We start from the raw sequence: 23,497 nt of genomic DNA on the forward strand, positions 1-23,497 counted from the left end.
TGAGTCTCATTTTTCTCCTCTGTAAAATGAGTATAATAATTCTTACACTTTCTCCCTCACAGGATTATAGAGGAGGGAACAAAATGGAATAAAGGTGCGAACATGTTCTTTAAATTGTAAATAACCATAAAAACCCCAAAATTATTGGGAATGATAATCTCAGGCAATGTTTTTCCGGTTGTTCTTAGGATTTCTTCTCTTAAGGAGCAATGACTCATCATCAAACTAAACATCAGTAATTCAGTATGCTGAACTTTCTAGGAGTGTCAGATCTAGTGGTAGAAAGGTCCTTAGACATCATCTAGTCCAATCCCTTCATCTAAAAAAATAAGTTATTGCCATCTTTTGTCTTCACATCACTTTGATTGCTGAACATCTCCCTACTCCCTCCCCTACCTACCCTACCTTTTAATAGCATATTATCTGGGATAGCAGAGCCCCCCATCTCTGTATAAAAGAGAGTTAAGTTTATTTTCCCACGTCTTCTTTAGGTCATCATGATTGATAGTATTCAGTTTTGGTTTTTGTGCTTTTTCTGTAGTCACTGTGTATATTATTTCCCTAGTCCTGCTTGCTTTACTTTGCACCAGTTCATATAAGTCTTGTCAGACTTGACTGTTCTTCATATTCACTGTTTCCTGCAGCACAGTAATATTCCCTTACATGCATGTCTGGCTGTTCTCCAATCCACAGACACCTATTTTGTGACCATTCATTTTTACAGATGAAGAAAAGGCATCCCAGAGAAGTGGAGTGAGGTTCATGCCAGAAGTAAGGAAGGAAGTAACAGTTTGTTAGAGCTGAAAGGTGGAAGTGAAGGAGAGCAGTTGCTTAATCTAAAGGGATGACTTAACAAGCTGAAGTTCAACTACTGTCACCATCATGTCAGAGAAAGAACTTTAGGCCTAGAGAACCTTCCTGGCTTCCCATATATCCCTAGGGACAGTCAGAGAATCATAGGATCTCAGAATTGGAAGGAACTTCAGATTATTAAGCGTTAACAGTCACCCAATTTATTGTTCCCTGTCTGATGTCCTTGATGAGCAGCTGTCCAGCCTTCATTCAAAGAACTCCAATAACAGAGCTTACTCTGCCCATTCCGTTTTTGTACAACTAATCATTATGAAGTTGAGTTGAAATCTGCCTTGCCATCCTGGTCTCCCTCCCTAGCACACACTGTTGTTTGTCGATGGCTTTCCTAATATGTGGAGCCCAGGACTGGGCAGAGTATTCCAGATGAGATCATAGAATTGGCAATCATGATAATCTAAGTTACTTTTATGAAAAAGCAGGCCAGAGGGCAGTGAGATCTCCCTCATTCTGTCTGCTAGACTTCTGTTAATGAAAACTAAGAGCACATTAGCACTTTGGCTAATTCAGTTTGACTATTCTAGTAGTGAATAGTTACATTACCTAAAGATAAGGATGTCCCACCTCAGAATCAAGTCAGGCCTGCTGTGCACAGAGAGAAGTAGTTTCAAGTTGTGACTTCACTGCCTCTTTATTGCAGGATTCCACACAATATCCAGTGGGCAATGGAAAACCATGTCATGTGGCTAAGAAATCAAGAGTGATGCACTTCCTTTCCTTCGAAACTGTCAGGAACAGTAAAGTAGGGGAAAGGTTACAGAATGGCAAGGCTTGCCAGGCTTAGGAGCAAAGGAGCCTGGGAGCCAGTACTCAAACAGTATTAAGAATTAGAGGCATCATGGATCAGCAGGAAGCATTTCTAAAAAGCTTCTCTGTGTGATAGACCAAGAGAAGTTTGACTTGTAGTCCTCCTCTACCATTTCCATGGTATAAGACTAAAATAAAACAGTGAGGTTGAAATGATGTGTGACTGATAGAAAATACTCTTCTTTTTGAAATAATCTTGTAACAATGAAATTCTTTTTTTTTTAAAGTAAGTTTTGTCATGGCATTTTCTCTCTTTCTCTTCTTCTTCCTCCCCCTTCCTCCCAAATATTTCTGGTTGTAGTTTTCTGGACGTGTATGTATCTATAAATACTCATAGAGTCATAAAACTTTAGAATGTTAGAGCCTATACTAGAGCTGGAAGGGACGTTAGTATGGAGAATGCTAAAACATAAAATATGGAATGTTAAAGCTGTAAAGGGGCCTCAGAACAAAATAATTCATATTTATATAATTCTTTGCAGCTCATAGAGCCCTTTCCTCACAGCAACTGTAATGTGAGAGCTAAAAGGATGTCAGAACATAGGATTGTAGAGCATAATAACTCACATAAATGGCTTTTAAGGTTTACAGAGTACTTTACATGTATTATCTCATTTGATTGAATGTTTGAACTGGAAGGAACCTTAGACATCATGTAATTTAATCCTCCCATATCTTAGGTGAAGCAGTTGTGACCCTAAGGAGAGAAACGGCTTGCCTGAAATCACATGACAGATTATCAACAGAGCCAGAATTTCTTTTGAGTCTCTTTGACCAGTTCTCTTTCCCTCCTAAATGGGATAGCCAGTTTCATAAAGTTATCTTTTAATCCATTTAATAGTTTTCCTAGGAATCCAAATCAGGTTTACTGGCTTATAATTTTCAGAGTCTACCTTATCCTTTTTGAAAATTAGGCCTTTTGTCCATTGCCATTCCTCAGGGCACACCCCATGTTCATAGGTTCATTGAAGCATGGAAAGGACCTTAAAAGTTGTCTTGTCTAACACTTATTTTCCAGAGAAAGCTCAGGTCCCTGTTGGTTAGCTGACACCACCAAGATCACAAGAGCAGTACGTAATTTGCAAAGGATGATGTTCAGTCTTGAGTCCTCTGCCTCCAAATTCAGCCCACTTTCACCTGCACCTTGCTTCCTACAGTCTCCTCCCAGTTTGGTGTTGGGTGAGTGAGTCACTTAATCTCTTTGGGCATCAGTTTCCTCTTCTGGGAAATAGAGGAATTAGACTAGATGATATCTAAAGTTCTAACATTTGGTGACCGACTTCTTTGTCACCTCAGCTTATCCCTCACTGTTCGTGCACTTTTCTGGTGCTTTGTTATTCAGCATGATTTTTTTCTGTCTGCATTTTTGTTATTTGTTATTGTCTTCTCTAAAGGTAGCTATATCTTAGCAAACAAAAGCTATGTTAGTCTCAATGGACAGATGCAACATTTAGGCTTTCTTGAGATTGGTAACAGTTGTATTCCCAATTGAACTTAAGATCATTTTACCAAGTGTGTTTTGTGTTGAAACTGGGCCAAAACGAAGCCCTTATATCTCAAAGCATGGTCTGCAGAGCTGAACAGTTCAGTGCAAACAGTCTGTTCTGCAGGCCACATCAGTGTTCCTTGCCTCATTAGCCCTTCCTCATGGCTCCTCCCCAAATAAGCTGCCTGACTTTAGGTAGTTCCTAAAGTGTGGAGGCAAGAACTGACCTTGAGTGGGTCTATATAGTTGAAAAACCTTAGATGAAACATTGTCAGAAATGCTTTGAGGGGAAAGAGATTGATTTTACATTTACCAGAGACATAGTAGCTTGTTTTGTTGAAAATAATGTAGTGTATTTTGAAAAGTGAATTCTTTTTTCTGTATATGTATAGCTTCCATTTGGGCACTAGGTGACATGGTATGTGGAGTGCCAGGCCTGGAGTCAGGAAGACTCCGTTTCCTGAGTTCAAATCAGTGATCTCTGACACTTACTGGCTATGTGACCCTGGGCAAGTCACTTAACCCTGTTTGTTTCAGTTTTCCTCATCTGTAAAATGAGCTAAAGAAGAAAATATCAAGCTATTCTAATATCTTTGCCAAGAAAACCCTAAAAGGAGTCACAGTCAGGCACATAACTAAAAAGCAACTAAACAACAACATGACTTCTGTTTATTCATTGAATCTAAATATGCACAATTGTCATGCTGCACAGTGAAGCGCAGGTTATATGGAAATATGGATTTAAAAGAACTGAATAAAAAGGCCTCCAATTAATCTGCTATAGAGTTGGTTGTAACCAAAGGTTTGTCTATATTTTGGACTTTGCAAGGTGTAGTCCAAGATTAGAACAAAACTTTTAAGAATAAAAGAAATTAACCCCCCTCCCCATGCTAAAAGGTCTGTGAAAATGCTTTCTCTTTTCGTTTGATAGCACACAAATAAGTGAATCAGTATGTGGGCCCCAAAGGGCAGAAGCAAGCAAATGGGGTGGGGGAAAGAGTAGGAGATTTTCTGGAAGGCAAATTTCAGCAGCACATAAAAAAAATTTCATGACAGCTCCATCTGTTCCAGGGTAGAATGGGCTGCTGTGAAGAGTAGTGAGCTATTAGGCACTGGTGTTATTGAAGTGAAGTCTGGATGACTGTGTATTTGCAGATGTTTTAGATTGAATTTACTTTGTTGGTAGTGCTCAGACTTGGTGACGTTTTAGGTCTCATAATTCTAAAAATTTTTGAAGAGGAAAAAATATTAATTTAATTTTCTCCTCTTGGAAGAGAGGAGGTGTGAGGTTAGTTAGGCAGTCAAAGCAGTAGCTAGGTAGACTTGGAATCAGGAATTCTGGCCTCAGATACTTAATAATTGTGCTACCCTGGACAAGTTGTAAGAAGAATGGAAAGGTAGAAGAGGAGTCAGGTTGTGAAGGACTTTGAATGCCAAACAGCATCTAATATCTGAAATAACAGGGAGCCACTGAAGTAAATTGAATAGGGAGCTGTCATATTTAGATCTGAACTTTAGGAAGGTTAATTTGATAGCTGAATGGAAAATGGATTAGTGTCGGGATAGACTTGAGGCAGGGAGACTAACTAGCAGGCTATTGCAGTATTTCAGACATTACAGCCTGCCAGTGAGTTGGGGGAATAGGAGGTTGCAGTGTCAGAGGAGAGAAGAGGGCATATGCAAGAGGGATTCGAGAGAGAAAAATCAAAAGAACTTGTCAGCAGATTGGATGAGAGAGGCAAGAGTGAGAACTAAGGGATGACACTGGGCTTTCCAACCCAAGTGACTGGGAGGATAGTGGTGCCCTCAGCAATAGTAGGGAACTTAGGAAAAGGAGACAGTTTGGGAGAAAGATAATGAGTTAAGTTGTGGGCATATTGAGTTTGAGATCTCTGTGGGACATCCAGTTCAAGATATCTAATAGGGAGTTAGAGGTGCAAGCCTGGCATGGAGTAAGCACTTAATCAGTGTGTGTTGTCTTTTCCTCTGCTCCTGTGTTGTCCCTGTTTTTCTTTACTTTTTTTTCCTTCCTTTCTTTGCCTTCCCTTTTTTTCTTTTCTTCTTTTCTTTCTTTCTCTTTTCTTCTTTCATTTCCTTTTTCTGTTTCTTCCAATGTCATGTTGTCCAGAAGTGTAGTGGCTGCTCACAGGTATCCACTACCAGTCGCATAGGAGCTTTGGTCTTCATTGCCTTGGACTTGAGCAGGATTACCCCTCCTTACACAGCCCAGTACCCCACTCTTTCCCATTCAATTGAATACAGATTCTATGCAGGACATCCCATCAGCTTAGCCTTCTGCTGCTCAAAACTCCTGAGCTCAGGTGAGTTACCAGCCTTAGCCTCTCCAGTAGTAGTTTTTACAGGCTTGGATCTTCTTTCCTAAATCATCCCTGTTTCCAAAGTCAATTCCAATTAAGTGTAGTTAATCTTAGGCTGTTTGTCTATTAACTTTTTCATTTAAAATTTTTATATCTTGTTTGTGATTGCTTCTTGTCTTAAGTGGGAGCAAGCAATTTCAGTAAGAATTTAATCTGATATGCTTTTCCTTCCTATGTAGACTACTTACGTATCTCAGCATGCTCTGAGAGGCCACAGTACTTTACTTCTCTAGAAGACATTCTTCCTTTGAGATATACATATATTTGGCCCTGAATTTCAATCCCAAATTCAGTTCTGTATATCCCTGTTCCATTCATCTTTAAAGTAACCAATGCATGTTAAAAGAAGTTTATTTGATATTTTTAGTGAAATCAGCAGATTTATTATGGCTGCTTTGCCATTTTACAATAGTAAACCCTCATTAGTTAGAAGAGGATAAGATACTTTATTAAATGTAGTAAATCAAGTAATAGAATTGGGAAATTCTTTTGGGAACCCAGGAGCTTAGAACTGGAAGGAACTACATGATGGAACATCAATTCTAACATTTTCTAGAGGATGAAACAAGTTCCATTTTGGTACTTAAACCCCTTTGTCCTCTGGTCCAGTCTTATCCTTTCAGCCTTATTACACTTGACTTGTCCATGAACTCTAGAATCCAGCTCCACCTTGTACTCCCACTCCATCCTCCAGCCCTGTGTATGGCATTTGATCATTGCTGGTGAACCAGCTGAGGAGAAGTGAACTGACCTAGCTCAGAAAGCCAATGAGTGACTCAGGTCAGCTCCGCCCAGTTTCTGATTCGGCCCATTCTGCTGTGCCTTACTGACCTCTGCAACAAAAGTGTGAAATAGGTCTTCATAAAACTTGAATGTTTTACAAATACTCTGAAGTTCAGAGGGCCTGATGCTGTGTCAGGTCTCCATGTTGCTTATTTAGCCAGTGTAACAATATGGAGAAATAAAAATGGAGATAGAAATTTAAGAAGTGAAAATGAAAGCTAATAATAAAAAAGTGAATTCTATCTATTCCTGTCCAGTCAACAAATAAATACATGTGTGCTCAACAAGTTCTTGCTGTATCTTATGCATACTAGGCCTGATCAGTGGTTTATGCATACACTTTCCTCACTTTCCTGAAGAAGTGCTGTGGTCTAGTGTGGAAGGGTGCTGGGTTTGGAGTCAGAGCTGGGTTGGAATCTTGGTTTGGGGCAAGTCTCCTAATCTCTTTGGCTCTCAAGCTCCTCATCTCTACCTTAGAGGGCTGTAGTATAAACTACAGAATTGCATTCATGTGAGTTATTGTTATATGTGTAGAATATATGACATTTCTTTATGTATGCAGTTATTAGGTGGGCCAGATTGTAGAGAGGTAGATCTGCTCAATGTCTCGAATGACTTCTTAAGAAATAGATATATGTAAGAAATCTCATGGGCTCTTTTGCAAAATAACAAGATACCTTTTACTTGAAAGATTCAAATGAAGGCTCAATGATCACTTGATGCTTTGAGCCATTGCTAGACTAGAATATTTGCGAGATTTTGAGGTGCTGAGATCTATGCATCCCTGAATAGATCATCTCTACATATAATATTGTAAACATGTCATGTGTAATGAACTTCCTTTCTGGAAGTTCTAGAGCACACTCCATCCCTTCACCAATTTAATTTATTAGTCTCACTGAATTCATAGTAATTCCCTCCACCTAGAATAATAATCCCTTTATTTCCACCAACCTCCCCTCAACTGTTTCCAAAATATGGCATAAAATGCACCTCCAAGAAAACTTTCCAAAGTTTTCCCATAATCCTTATTCCTTTAGTTTGTATCTCCATAGCTCTTTGTTTTCAATAGATTTATTCTTATTGATATGTCCTTATTAACATGTTTCCGCATGAAGAGAGAGAGCATTTGGGAATTTATATGATGATTCAGAGTAGTATCTAGGTCTTCCACTTTATTGCCCTATAGTGTTTGGTGCATATCCACACTAGGTATTCAACAGATACCCTCTCTTCCTCTGATTGGAGGGGCTCCTGGGCTAGCTACTCTTTATTTCCTACCCCGCCACATTTTTTGGACTGGACTTTACCACACCCCCTCTTCAAGCACTTCTTCCCCCAGCTCTTCCCCATCCCACCTCCTGCCATTCATCTTTCTCTTGTGTGTTGTCTTCCCCCATTAACTCTTTGAGGACAGGAACTGTTTTTCTTTTTCTTATTTGTATTCCCAGCATTTCAAAGTAGGCACTTAATAAATGTTGATTGACTGTCACCTGGAATATTCCCTAAAGTCCTGAGTAATTGGAAAATGAATCAAGGTTCCAGATAACAGATAATGGCAGACCCTCCTGCTCATGACAGAAATTCCCAGGGCTACTAGGAAAAAAATATTGTCTGTGTTTTCATATTTGGTTACCAGGTACAGTGGTGCATGCTGATGGTCCTTGCTATCAGGGAAGATGAAGCTGGTAGAGTTCTTAAACTTGGTAGTTCTGAGCTGTAGTGGGCTAAGCCTGTTGGGTGTCCAAACTAAGGCTCACACCAATATGGTAAGTGCCTTGGAGAGGTGGTAATGAAGGCCTCCAGGCTGCCAGGGGAGGCTCTGCTGTCCAGATCAGAAATGAAGTGGGTCAGGGTTCCCTTTTAAGAGAAAAATAGTTGGTGCAGTGGATAGAGGACTGGGCCTGAAGTCAGGAAGACTCATCTTCCTGAGTCCAAATCTAGCCTCAGACATTTACTAGCTGTGTGACCCAGGCCAAGTCACTTAACCCTGTTTGCCTCAGTTTCCTCATCTGTAAAATGAGCTGAAGAAGAAAATGGCAAACCACTCCAGCATCTTTGCCAAGAAAATCCTAAGTGGGGTCACAAAGAGTCAGGACTGAAATGACTGAACAACAACAAAACAGATTTAACATTCTCAGTTCTTTGAATTACATTCTATTTTCTAAGGCCCCTTCTAGCTCTAAGATTCTATATTCTTTGTTAGAACAATCTATTTTTCCTTATTTAGTTAAATCCATAAGGGATCTCAAATCCTATCTAGTCTGTTCTTTTAATTGTACAGATGAAGAAACTGAAGGCCAAGAAGAGAAGATTTGACTTTAACCATGGTCACCAAGGAAGGCAGTGGCTGTACCAGGTGTGCAGGTGTAGGACTTCAGGAATTCCAAGTTCAAAAGTTGTGTTCTTTCCACTACACTATGGACACCTGGTCTCTAGGACTCTCTCAAGGTCTGCTCAAATGCTTATTTAAAAATAAGTTACTACTTTGAGGCTTTTCTTACAATTTGTTGTTCAGTAATTTCAACCCTTTTCCACAATCCCCCAAATTTAAGTTCTATTTTCAGTTAGATAGTTTTCCTTTAAATATACCTTTTGAAAGCTAATTTTATATAATATGCATTTAACCTATTTTTATTTTATAGAGGACCTTTCCCCTGGTATGATTTCACTTTGAAAAGGAGTTGTCCATGACCAAGTACCTATTGAAACTTTGTTTTCAAGCCTTTGTGAAGCCCTAATAAGGATTGTGATCCTTAATTAAGGGAATGATTTCGTTTATACTCTGGATGATTTAGAAATGTGTAGCTTGCCATAGGTTGAATGCAACAATATTTTAATGTCAGAGTTTGGGGGTTTCAAGTTGTATGTTTTCTTCATAGTATGTTTTGTAAAAGAATTAGCAAGCTTTCCCTGATTGCCGCTGAAGTCTCTTCTCAGCACTCTTAGCTGACTTGAATTCAGTTTGGTTCATCATTTCCAGTGGCTTTGTTTTATCTTAGTATCCACTGAGATCAGTAATACAGACTCCTTTAAAAAGAGATGATATGGTCAGGCTCGTTGTTATAAAAGTTTTATGTGGTAACTTCATGCAGGGACTCTGAGAATTTGTTGTCTTCCAAATTCCAATTTGGAATTAGCTAGAAGAGAAAAAAGGAGATTTTTCCTTTAGGGAGATTCTTCCTTTCTAGGTGACCTGTTTCACTTGTCACTGGAAAGTGTCATCAGAGAGAGGGATCCTCACTGACTGATGTAAAATAATGACTTGTTGTAGGTCTAGGTCCATTTCAGGTATAATAAAACAAGTGCCCTGAACTCCACCCCTGTCATAATCACATTAGATGGGTCTGAGGTAAATCTTTAATTGCTGACTGACAGGATAGCATTTGACTTTGTGTGGTCCAAAATTCTATCATATTCACTTCACAGGCTTGTAGTAAAGATTTATTTTTTCAAAGTAATATGGTAATTATAATTACATATACTCAGCTTTATCACTGGCTGAGAATCAGATGTTGGAAGTATTTTTACTTTTGCTTTTTCATTAAATATGAAAGCAGGTTCCTCTTCCCAAATGCAGAGGAGGAGATGTATTCTTTACTCACTTTCAGAAATATAAATTGATGTAGTGGGGAAAGCATTAGACCAAGAGTCAGAAGACCTCTATTTCTGTCCCTTTCCTCCCAAAGCCGTATTGTGAAAGTTATTTACTTTTGATGAGCCTGAGTTTTTCCTCTATAAAATAAGGAGTTTTTTTTTTAATGAGATGGTCAGGTCCCACACAATTCTATTATTCTTTGTTTCATATTTTAAATTACAGGTTAGAGAGCTTCTAGCCTAATTCTCCTCAGTTTACAGAAGAGAAAACAACAGAGGCCCAGAGGGGGAAGTGACTTGACTTATTATGCTGGTACTAAGTAATACAACCATATGTGTATAGCTGAGATTTGAACCTAGTCTGTAGTTCCAAATATCTTTTCCTGGATCTCAAAGTGCATCATTATATTGAGTTATTTCAATGAGTGCTTGTAAGTAAATCTATGTTGCCAGCCATAAGGAACTACAATTTGGTTCAACAAAGTTCATGAAGCTTCAGGTAGAAACAAAGTTTAGATAAGTCAGACTTAGCACCTTTCTATGAGGAGCACACTGTCTAAGAAAGTAACTAAACATAATTACAGTATAATGCAAATATAATTATAATACAAATTAAATGTAGGTTAAAATATAAGAAGAGTATAAAACATTGTTAAAGCAGATGAGTCTCTTTTCTGGGGAAATCAGGAAAGGCTTAATGGAGAACATGGAATTAGACTTCCATCTTGAAGGACAGAGAGGAAATCAACAGGTACAGATGGGTGTGATAGTAATGGCAATTAAAGATTCCCCTGTATTGGCTTGGTTTTCAAATTGATTGTGTTAAAACCCAGAGTTTGTTAATCCCACCTGTGGGATGGGCTTGTTGATGTGAAAAGAAAGTCCTGAACTGGGAGGAGCTGGTGAGGTAGATTTGGAGAGACACTAGAGAGAGGCGGAAGATCTTTTTGGAAGCAGCACCTCGTGGAGAGAGAGAGACTAAGAGAATTGCTGGTGGCCGCTTTGAATTGCCCTGGACTTTTGAGACCTGCCCCCTGAGCTGCCAAGGACTGAGGAGACATGGCTGTTTTACTGGTACTTTGTCTGTCTGTTTTGATGTTATTTTGCCAGATTTGTCCACTGGTGAAAGACTGTCCTGTTGAAGAAGTCCTGGAACCTGGCATTTGGTTAAGAAGCCCTGAGACTGTCCTGCAGACAGAGAGTGAATACTGTCCACTGGTGAGGGACAGTGCTGTTGTTGCAGGGGTCTGGAGACTGTCCTGCAGACAGAATGAATACTGTCCACTGATGAAGGACAGTGCTGTTGTTGCAGGGGTCTGGAGACTGTCCTGCAGACAGAGTGAATACTGTCCACTGGTGAAGGACAGTGCTGTTGTTGCAGGGGTCTGGGAGCCTTTCTGTTGGTTCAGAAGCCCTGAAGAAGGATTTTCTTGTTGTATGTTTGCAGAAATCCTGGGAGAGGGCTTTGCTAATGTGTTCAGGGGTTCTAGGACTGTTCTACAGACAGAGGATGAATTCATGAAGGGACTGGCAATGTATCTTATGGCCTTGCTAAGCCTTGTCTCCCCAGGAACTAAGATTGCTGAGAACTTGCCTCTGTCAAGATGAAGAAAAGATCTCCATTTGGGTATTAAGTGCTGTGTTTAAACTTGATGTAACTCTGGGGTAGATTCAATTGTGATCCAGGGGTGGGGAACTTTTGACCTTATGTTTGGAAACTAATCTCCATTTGAGAAGAGGGGCTTTGTGGTGGATTAAATTAAGGTATAGCCTAGGGGTGGAGAAGTATTTAGAACAGAGACTTTGTAATTGATTGAATGATTGGAAGGTCCTGGGGTGGGGTAGTACTTGGAGATTATTTAATCACGCTTAGTAAATGCTGTATTTTGAATGATGTCATGTTTTGATCTTCTCTGTTCTTGGTTTGTCACTGAATAAAATAGAGAGCACCTATGCTGGTATTTTGAACCTGGGAAGTTGCCTTCTTTTGGCATTACATTACAATGGGATATGGAGGAAGCCATTCTAGGTATAAAGAATGTCATGAGCGAAAACACCAAGGCAGGAAGCTATGGGACCTATTTAGGAGACAGTAAGAAATCTACCCTAGATGTCCTAATTTCAGATCCAGTGCTTTTCCCACTATACTGCACTACACTGCTTTGCTTTCATTCATTCAAGGAACATTTGTTCATTTGTAGACAACAGTGTACCTAGTCTATGGGAAACATAAACACTTAAATAAACTATCCCTTGCTCTCATGGAGCTCATCATCTAGTGGGGGGGGGGTGGGGAGGGAAGACGCATGCACTCATTATTTTAATACACAGTATGTACATGAAAATGAGGCCTTTAATGCCCAGAAAAACTTAGATTGCATAATAAAGAGTTTCCCTTATTCTAGGGAATTAAGATCCTTTAAAGAATCTTTATTCCTCCTTACGATGGGGTAAGTCAGATTGAAACTCTGCTTGGTTCTCTCATGCTTAGTTGACAAGATGGAAATCTTTGAACTGTAGTTCATTGCAGTAGCAAATGTATTAGAAGAAACCTATCCCTTTTTTAATTGCTAGAACTTAGGCTTTGTGATTTAATAGGATAATTGGCATGAACCCTTTTGTAGACAATGAAAAATTTGTAGAGCAGCACTGAAGTGTTAGTGGAAATTTAATTTCTTTCCTGTACAATATTAGAGGCCATGATTTTTCAGAAGAGCTTAATGGATTAAATTTCATCAAGAGGTATAAAGGTGTTTGACCACTTGTAATGGGAATGTAAATTTATGTTGTTGCCATCTTTCTAAGATTGTATTGAGTAAGATCTTCCCTGCCCCTAGGCCATTTGATAGGCTTAAGTGCACCTGGAGCCTGTGGAGGGAGGCTTGTTTTTCAGGAGATACTTTGTGATTAGGCAGTGGGTCAAGAGGTTTGTTACATTCTGTGACCCCCAGAAGGCTATATAAATCCTGATGGGAGGCTTTATTTTGGGGCTCACTTTGAGAAGTATTGTGTGATTTGACCAGATGAGACTGGGCAGCCATTGAGAGCCCCCTGGCTTTGAAAAACCCAGATGTTGATGCTTCCCTTTCTGGTGACTGACTAGGTATGGATGTAATGGTTGGACAGTTGGAGGCCTGTCTGCTTGAAATATTACTCTGTCTTGTGATTTCTGTTTGTAATCTCTGTATATTCTGAAGTTGGGGTGCTGACTTTTTCCCCTGAACTAGGTAAATGATGTATTTGATTGATTAAAGCAATATTTGTTAACACATTTTGAGTTGCTTTCCTTTAGAAAAGCAGATCTAAGAGCCTGTGTTGGCAGCCACCCTGGGGATGCTGGGGTGTTTGCTGCTGCACCACTTGGTTCTACACCATGCACAGACATGCATGAAATCCTTATTGGTGACTTCCCTGCAATTATTAGAAAGCATGAACAATTTTATATACTTCCTTTTCTCCTTAAATGCCCCATAACTTGATTTGATGAAACTCCTCATGTTCTAGGCAATGTTGGAAGTTTTAAACTCCAGGCAAACAAGCCAAAATGTCAGGTAGGGATGCCTTCCTCTTTGTTAATATAAAATAAATGGATCTCTACAAGAAAAAAAAAACATCCCTTTCCCTTCCTGTTTGTTATAAGAAACCTTTAATTTATGAACGTTTTCATTTGTGGTCCTAGCTTAGGAATACTCAGTAGCTGTTTTCCCCCAATAAGATTATATAGGCTATTGGAACTGGAAGGGACCTTAGAAAATAGAAGTCATGGTTGGAAGGGTTCATTTCTTCCTTTCTGCCCTGGAAAGAAATGGTAGTAATTATCTTATGAGTTCTCAACACTTATTCCTGCTTCAGATATCACATTTTCATACTCTGAACCTGTTTCATAGATAACACATTAGTGAGAATTTGTTTTCATCTTAGTATGTCAACTTTTTAAACTACAGAATCAAAAGATATGGATTAGGCCTGAAAGGGGAGTATCATTTTTTTTTTTGGAATATTAGCCCAAAGAGGGTTGATAGTCCAGCTGTCTTATTTTGCTGGTAAGGCACCTGAGACCAGGAGAGGTTACATGAATTACCCAGGGAGTAAGTGGCAGGGCTGGGATTTGGACTGAGGATTAGTACTTGAAATTCTTTATTGGGGGTAGCCCATCTTCTCCTAGTTCATATTTGGATAGCTCTAATTGTTCAGAATTTTTGCCTATATAAAGCTAAATTTACCTTTTTGCAACTTCTTAACATTTCTTCTAGTTTTAGTCCCTGGGGACAGGCAGAATAAAGTAGTGAGGTTGTCTATAAAATTTGGCATCCTCTGAGGTCCTGTCCAACTATGTACAATCAATCCTGTGGTCACATGAGCCTAATCCTTCTGCCACATGTTAGTGCTTCTGATATCTGAAGACACCTGTCATGTGCCACCTAAGCCTTTTCTTTTCCAAACTAAACTTCCCTAGTTCCTTTAATTGATCCTTGTATGGCAGGAACTTAAAGCTCTTCAGTGTCCTGTCTTCCTTTCTAGATGCTTCCCAAAATGTAGTGCTCAGAATTGAACACAGTACAGTGAATGTTGTTTGATAAGAGCAGGCTACTGTACAACTAACACCGTCTTATACCTGAATGTTGTGCCTTTCAGTGCCATCCAAGATCACATTAGCTTTTTTGGTTGCTATATCACATTATTGATTCATACTGAGCTTTCAGTCCACTCAGACCCCTAAATCTTTCATAGACTGCTATCTCACAATGCCTCTCCATTATGTGTTTGTAAAATTAATTATTTTTAACCCAAATGTAAGACTTTACATTCGTCCCTATTCAATTTCATTGTATTAGATTTGGCCAAATATTCTAACCTGTTGGGATCTTTTTGTATTCTGTTGTCCAGTGAGTAGCTGTACTTCTCAGTTTTGTGTTTCCTACTCAGTAAATTCAAGACCTTTAAAGTCCTTCACAACCTGGCCCCAACCTCTTTTTGTAGCTGTTTTAAATATTATTCCTCTTGCTACACTCTAGAACCCTGTCAAATGACCTTCTCTATGTTTCTTGCTCATGGTATTCTACCTCCATTCTCTGTGGTTTTTGCATTAACTGTCCCCTATGCCTAGAAGGCACACCCTTTTCACCTGGGCATCATAGAATCTCTTACTTCCTTCATGATGAAACTCAAACAGCATCCTTCAGGAAGTCTTTTTGATCTCCCCAACTGTTTATGCCCTCCTTCCCTAACCATCTTGTATTTTACTATGTCGTATTTTAAAAAATTTATTCTGGTTGCAATATGGCTACACATACTGTCTTCCCTTAATTGAGGGTAGAGATCGTTTTATTTTTGTATTTGCATCCCATTAATTGTATCATCTGCAGATTTTAATCATGTCATCTTTATCATTATCCTGTTTATTAATTAAAATCTTAATAGCAGAAAGCCAAGCACACATTCCTGGGACTTGCCATTGGAGAGCTCCTCCCAAGTTGACATTGAACCATTAACTACTTGTTGGGTGTGACCATTCAGTTCCAAATCTAACTAAATGTATTATTATCTAGCCAGCACCTTGCCATATTTTCCACAAGAATAGCATGAGACTTTATCAAATACCTCATTAAAATTTAGGTTAAACTTTAGCATTTCCCTGATCTATCAGTTTAGTAAACTTGTCAAAAGGAAATAAGATTTATCTGGCATTACCTGATATCTTTCATTATGTGCCTCTCTTTCACTTTTGAACCCCCTAACCCCTTCAAAATAATAAAAAACAAACCTAATAAGCTATTTGTACTTTCCAATTTAGTGATTACCCTTGAAATGAAGTTTATCTAATGTGTTATTTGGACTTGGTGGTAAATTTTAAGCCTTTAATCATGAAATCAGGTATTAAGAGAATTCCAGCTGTCAGCCAGAAAATACAGAGATATTGGGGGTTGGGAAGGTGGGAAGGACAAAGAGTTTGTGAAGTCACACCTGCCTCTAAATAAGAAGCAAACTTGAAAGTCATTATACCTCATTTAATTCTTTTAGAGTCCATGGGTGGGGGAGAATGAATTGGCAAGCCTTGTTAAGAAGGGCTGGCTTCCCTATAATATAGTAAAAAGCAACATTTAATTGGGAAGCAGACTTTGGTTCTAGTCCATGGGCTTTTCTGTGTTGCCATGAAGCAAATGTCTCACCTCTCTTAGGTCTCATTTCCCCTTCTATTGCATAAGGATGTTGATGTCTAAGGTCTCTGATTCTTTGAATCTAAACCCTCATTCTATTAAGCGACCTATGGTGCTAGAGATACCTTAATACTACTAGTATTTTTGTACTCTAGCTCTCCTTCTTTCGCATTCTGACATATAATAGTCAACATTTTGTGCCAGACTTGAAGTCAGATGAAATGGATTAAAATTCATCTCTGTCACTAATTGATTATTTGACTTTGACTAATTTATCTAACCAGAGTGATCCTTAGTTTTCCCAAATGCTACTATTATCTTTTTCATAATAACATAATAGTATTCGGTAAATTAAAGTGTTACAGAAAATTAAACTGTTTTCATTTTTCTTTGCCACTGAAGTTTCTCACTAAATACTCTATTCTTATCTCCTTTTTTTCTCTTTCTGTATTGCTTGGTGATCTTGTCAGCTCCCATGACTTCATTTCTCTATGTAGAAGATATATCCAGATCTATATATCTAGCCTTAGTCTCTCTCCTGAGCTTCAGTATTAAATCACTACTGCCTTCTGAACATCATTAACAAGATGCCCACGTCCCATAGGTATCTGAACATGTCCCAAACAGAACTCATCTTTATTCCCAAAATTACATAACTACAACCCCATTACTGTCAAATGAACCATCATCATCTTGTTGGACTCAGATCTGCAACCTCATTGTTATACTTGACTCTGTTCTTATCCCACTTGTCCCATCTGTTGCTAAAACTTGTTTTTTTCTACCTTCATAGCATCTCTTTAGTATACACCTCCTTCTCTTTACTCACACAGTCACCACCCTGGTATAGGCCTTTATCATCTCTTGCCTGGATTATTATAGTAGTCTTCTCATTGGTCTTCCTGCACAAGTCTTTCCCTACTTCAGTCTCTCCTCCACTCAGCTTTCAAAACAATTTTTCTAAAGTGCAGACATGACCATGTCATTAGCATAAAATATGAAGTCTTCTATTTGCCATTTAAAGCCTTTCATAACCTGCCCCCTTCCTACCTCTAGTTTTCTGTTTGTTCCTCTTATGCCCTCTGTAATCTAGCTACATTGGCCTACTTTCTGCTCCTTAAGCACAACACTCCTTTTCTGTATCAGCCTTTTCTGTGGCTGTAGGCCATTCCTAAAAATCTCTACCTCCTCATATTTGCACCTATATTTTGTATACTTCTTATGTCTATACAAGATTATTTATGTGTTGTCTCTACTCCCTCGATTATAAGCTCCTTGATGACCAAGACTATTTTTGCATTTCTTTGTACCCTTACAGTGCCAGGCACATACTAATTACTTAATAAATACTTTTTGGTTGATTAGGGATAAGAATTTATTTTGTATCATTGTCATTAAAAATTATTTAACTGAGCACCTGCAAAGTATATGAATGATAGGAAAACAGTGAGGTAGAATTCCTATGAGATCAAGTCTAAAGTTCCTTTTTTTTTTTTTTTTTTTTTTTTGCTTTTTGGAGGGCAGTTGGGGTTAAGTGACTTGCCCAAAGTCACATGGCTAATAAGTGTGTCAGATGTCTGAGGTTGGATTTGAACTCAGGTCCTCCTGACTCCAAGGCCAGTGCTCTATTCATTGCACCACCTAGCCTCCCCTAAGTGTAAAGTTCTTAACCTAGGAGTCAGAGCTTCCCAGGATTTGACTCCATCCTCTACCATTTTCCAAACTTAACTACTCAGTATTCCTGAAATTGTACTGCATTATCCTATCTCTACATATGTGTTCAGTTTGTCCTTATACCTGAAATGCCCACCCGCATTTTTCTCTACATCTGTTGGATCCTTTACCAGTCAGCCTATGGTCATCTCTTCCAGGGAGTGTTCTCTGATTGCCTTTTATGGAGTGATCTCTCTCTCTCTTTCTCTCTCTCCTTTAATTGTACCTCCTTTGCACAATAATAATTTACATATATTCCTTACACTCCTTATTACTGTTAAAACTTTTTGAAGACAGCATTACATCTTGTTCATAAGAGAGAACTTGAACTGTGAAGGGACCATAGGCAAACCACTGCACCTTTCTGAGTTTCCATGTCCTCTTCTGTAAAACAGGGAGAAAAACACGAGCTTTCCTTGTTTTGTAGACTAGCTAGCATATATTAATTAAATCAATTAGCATTAAAATATAAATTACTATGGAAAGGAGCAATATAGCTTTTGCACTTCAGGCCTCACCTAGCAATTTACATTCCTAATAGACTTCATATCACATTATATATGCCTATTTTATGTGTTTTGACTAAACCTTTTTCTCCTCTAGTGACTAGGAAATCATTCTGCACATAGTAGGTATTTAATCAGTGTTTGTGGAACTGAACTATTACTCCTCTTTACAACCTTAGTACCAGGTACTGAAGCTTTCACATAACTTTCAATTAATACATTTTTATTGAGTTGATTGAATTGTCAAGCAAGATGTGATTCCCAACTTTAAGGAATTTAAAGTCTATTTTTAAAGACCTGACACAAGCAAAAAGATGTATAATAGTACCAAATAGAAACTACACATACTGTGAAAAGGGGTATAGGAAAAGGGAAATTAGGATGTCAACGAAACAGTGTTATTTCTGTAGTAGATAAGCACATCTGTGTCATTTTTTTATAAATTTCTCACTGACAGCCCTTCCCAGTGCTGAAGTTCAGGGAAAAAGGTGTGTGATTCATTATGATTCAGTTCATTTCACTTAAGCACCCACTACACTGAGGATATAGAGTGAAAAAAGGGAACCATTCCTGTCATCAGGGAGCTTGCATTCTGCTGGGGAGAGGGTGAAGGAATTTGGCATATAAATACACAGAGTAGTACAAAGCATTTTCAGATTGGAGGTCATGCTCATAATAGGAATGGCTTTGTGTAAGAATTGATGCTTCAGCACTGCTTTGACAGAACCAAGGAGTATGTCACACATGGGACAACCAGATGTGGGGGATGGAATGTTGGGTATGGGAAACAGGTCGTAGGCCAATTTTTTTTGTAATGGAGAATATGTGAATAATAACAATACATAAAATAATAGCAGCTCACCCTTATATAGTTTTGTAAAACCTTTTACAAATATTATTTTATCCTCACAACAACCCTGGGAGATAGTTGTTATTATTATCTTCATTTTACAAGCAAGGAAACTGAGGTTCAGAGAGTGACTGGTTTGTGATCATACAGTAAATAAACTTAAAAGATAGGATTTGAAGACCAGTCTCCTGACTCTATGTTTAGTATTTTTCCATGGTACCATATAAATGGAAACAGGTGGTAGGAATAGAGGAGAAGTTATTAACAGAGACAAAAAAAGAGAAAAGTAACCAGAGTGAGATAAGTTACTAGATCGTAGGCTCAGTTGGCTAAGCTCACTTTGCTACCTCAGTTGCTGCTTTCTTAATATTCTGATGAACGCTTTGCGATCTGAAACTCTTTGTAGACCATTTTAAGTGGTTTCTTATACAGCCTGTGCCTTTTATCTGATGTATTATGAATGAATATCACAATCCCTTCATTCTTAGATCACTTGTCCCTGTGCCACTGCTTGCCCCCTGCATATGTTGGCAGCAGATTTAACTGTGAAGCCATTGTCATGTTTCCATGATCTCTGTGCAGCTGACTTTATTGAATGTTCTCATTTATTTTTATGTTACATTTACCATCTCAGAACCATGGTTTGACTTTTCAGTCCCAGAAAACAAGCTTACAGGAACCAGGTTACATGTGAAATGTGTTGTTGGTTGTCAGGTTGTACAGGTTTTGAGACTTAGATTTTTAACAGATGACCTTGTTATCTCTCTATACTGCTAGACAGCTTCTACTTTCAGCAAATATATTTTATTTGAGTATTCCATAGATATAAAACCACAGACCTAGAAGGGAATTTAAAGATTATCTGGTTTACAGTAATGATGATGATGTCATCACTATCATCTCTATCATCATCATCATCAGGATCATGAAAGAAGCCCTGTAATTTCATTGGTAAAGAGAACTCCTCCCATATCAAGTTCTACTCCCATGCCTTATCTTAGTGTGGAGGTGACCCTGGGTTCTTAAAGGTTCAAAAGGAGCACAAACTCTGTCTGACCAGTTCTATTGTACCAGTTCTTTCTATCAGAAAGGTTTTGAGCCCCAGTGACAGTTCAGATCTCTTTTCCAAGGACCAAACTATGTAAATACAGGGGGGTATACTTCATCAAGAATCTGTCTTCCTACTGTTGAATTTTTTTTTTTAAGAACAAGGAAAAATTTTCAAATGACTCCCAGTCCTGTGTAGTGCCTCCTTCTGCTTCTGTGATGGCAGTGATAAAGAGGCAGAAATGAGAGCAAAAGGTGCCAAGAATCACACTTTTTTAGACCATCAACAAATTTTAATTTGACTCTGTGGTCCAGTGACCAACAAATTGACAAATTTTTGGAGGAGCTAAGTCATATCTAGCTTGATATTCCTGCTATAAAAGAAACCAGAAGAAAAAAGAAAGTTAGATCCATTTAGGATGGTTCATAGGTTCTCCTTGGAGAGGTAGAGAAATGAGTTGATAGACTGGGTTTTATCATATGCCAAACTACAGGAAACATTATTTCATGGGTCACTTGGCATTTGGTATTAATATATTGCTAATGATAAATATTTGCAAAAAGACTACCATGGAAATCTGCGCTTCTGCACCCACATCCTTCTTCTAAGGAAGAAATCATAGAGAAATTCCACAAACAATTTGATAAGATCCTCCAAATCAAATCAAAATACATTCTGGTATTTGGTGATGTCAGTGAAATGGTGAGAATAGGGAGAAAAAATGGAAAAATAATGTTCAGGGGAAAAAAAGAGAGAGGTCAGAGACTTGAAGATTACACAGAAGCTTTAGGCTTCTGTTGTATGGATATTTTATTTGAAAAAAACAATAGGTAGGCAATATACATAGAAAGCACTAAATAATGCTACAGAGGATGAAGTACATTGTATTTTAAGAGACAGGAAAAAATGTGCCTTGTTTGTGTGGCAGTTATCTGTGAATCAGCTGTTTGTATACAGTTAGACCAACTCCAGCAGAGCTAAGGTCAGAATCTGTATAAAGACCAGAAGAAAGAATTAATAGTGAAAATACATATGACATACAATTAAAGTGATTTAGCCCTGAACTATGTAAACAAGCAATTGAAAATCAAAAATGGGAAATGAGCCACAGAAATGGCATTGACATACACTAATAATTTCACCCAGAAGTTTAACTGTATAAGTTAATTGCCACAGCAAGAGAACATAAGATCCCAGAATGCACCTTAGTCAGCAGACATCTGACTTACTTGTCAGACAAAGTGAGATGGTTGCTCAAGATAGTACTGAGTTAGAATATAACCTAATCTGTATTATTTTATCAAGAAGGATGATGGACAGTTATGAGCAGTGTTGTCTCATAAAGCAGAAAGAAATAGATGGAAAAACCAGTTTAAAGAAACCTTGGCAAAATATCCAATTAAGCAAAGTCATCCTATGGGCATTCAAGGATGAAAATGGAAGAAGGAGTATAAAAAGAAGAAAAAAGGAAAAGACTTGCCAAAATTATTATATAGGAGGGAGAGTGGACTAGATTTTTTGATAAAAAATAATCCACATGCCCCTTTTTAAGTACCTTCTATATTCTAGGCACTATCCTCGGACTGTGTAAAGGTATGCACAAGCAGCTTTTCAGAGGACTGCTGCTGTGAACAACCTTCAAGGTTCTGATTACATAGTATAGCAAACTCTCTATTTATTCAATAACAAATCAGAGCAAAACATTTACAGAAAATTAAAATACAGCATTCACCATGTCACTACTCAACAACTTATCAGTAAAATGGCCACATGGTTTTCACCAAAGTGGTCACATAGATTTCAGCAAAGTACAATCATTTAGTAACCCAATCATTCAATCATCTTTAAGGAGGCTAAGGGTCACAAAGTATAAAATTCAAAGTTCTCCACATGGTTTTCACCAAAGTGGTCACATAGATTTCAACAAAGTATAGTCATTTATTAATTCAGTCTTCAATCATCCTTAAGGAGGTTAAGGGTCACAAAGTACAAGAGTCAAAGTTCTCCACCCATGGAGTACAATTAAGTTACAACTTCAACAGTCACTACTCAGTACCCTCTTAAGGGGTAGTGAAAAGTACAAAAGCCATCCACCCCAGGTCACAAGTAAATTGAAGTTTCATTAGTCACTACTCAGTCAATTTCATCAGTCACTACTCAGTACCCATGGAGAGGTCTTTTCATCTTGACTCAGGGCAGGCTTTCAACTTCCATGGTTCCTCTTTCATGGTCTCAGCTCCCACCCGAATCTAACCAACTGCCACCTGAGTTCAAAGGCAGACAGCTCCCAGCTCCTTGGCCAGCTCTCTCTGCAGTTCCTGCTCCACATTGGAGCTCACAGAGTCCATCCATCTCAAATCCTTCAGTCTCTGTTCCTGGGAAGACAAGGCTTAACAAAGTTGCAATAACATTCATGCACGTTAACAAAGTCACAACAACATTTGTACAAAATACTGGCACCACAGTCTTGCTTCCTCAGTCTTTGGCAGCTCCAGCTGCCCCTTGAAAGTCTTGCCACCACAAGTCCACGTTCTGTGATAGTTCTCAGTTCTCATTTCTCAGTTAAGTCTTCAGTAGTAGCAGCCCAGCCTCCAGATGCTCCTTGAGAGAAATTTTCTTTCTCTCTCCCCAGCAGCAGCTGCTCTGCCTCCAGGATGCTTACCCCAGGAAAAATCTGTCCAGTTTGTACTCTTCCTTATATAGGTATTAGCCCCTCCCTATTCAGCCCCTTCCTGTTACATCAGCAACAGGGATTCATACCTCCTGTTTCTTTACAGAGGCTTAATTTGAAACTAGGTACAAAGTACCTGTCAGCTTGGCAATACAAAGGGATCTTCAAATTTCATTACTATTACATTCCACCCTTCTAGGATCCTTGTCCTTACAATCTCAATCCAAATGGCCATGGATCCTGGAACAAATAGAGGCACTATACTTTGTAATACTGCCAACTACTCTATAATATAAAGCTACACACAAGCAGCTTTCCAGAGGACTGCTGCTGTGAACAGCCTTCAGGGTTTTGATTACATAGTATAGCAAACTCTCTATTCAATAACAAATCATAGCAAAACATTTACAGAAAATCAAGGTATAGCATTCAGAATGTTATAGCTTATCACAGAAAATCAAGATACAGCATTCATCTTGTCACAACTCAACAACTTATCACTAATATGGCCACATAGTTTTCAACAAAGTGGTCACATAGTTTTAAACAAAGTACATTCATTTAGTCAATCACAAAATCCTTAATTCAGTCACAAAGTACAAAAGTCAAAGTTATCCACCCCTAGGTCAG

The 23,497-nt window shown here is 38.5% G+C and overlaps 1 protein-coding gene across 5 annotated transcripts in view; it reads left to right on the forward strand.

Moving 5' to 3' along the window:
* The window catches only part of ACER3 (alkaline ceramidase 3), a 205,150-nt gene that overhangs the window by 58,961 nt on the left and 122,692 nt on the right, over positions 1–23,497 (forward strand). Inside the window, exon 2 of one of the 5 annotated variants that reach the window (XM_069070903.1) lies at positions 2,696–2,856. The exons of 3 other annotated variants lie outside the window; for them this stretch is intronic. In XM_069070903.1, coding sequence (XP_068927004.1) covers positions 2,766–2,856 — 91 coding nt within the window. In that variant the 5' untranslated portion in view covers positions 2,696–2,765. Of the gene's footprint in view, positions 1–2,695; positions 2,857–23,497 lie in introns of those variants that run through there. One more of the 5 variants, XM_069070906.1, reaches the window with a different exon arrangement.

The sequence above is a fragment of the Petaurus breviceps genome, unplaced genomic scaffold (assembly GCF_028583685.1).
Source record: "Petaurus breviceps papuanus isolate PSGF00001 unplaced genomic scaffold, PetGlider_PUasm1.0 90823, whole genome shotgun sequence".
In the NCBI taxonomy this organism is placed as follows: domain Eukaryota; kingdom Metazoa; phylum Chordata; class Mammalia; order Diprotodontia; family Petauridae; genus Petaurus; species Petaurus breviceps.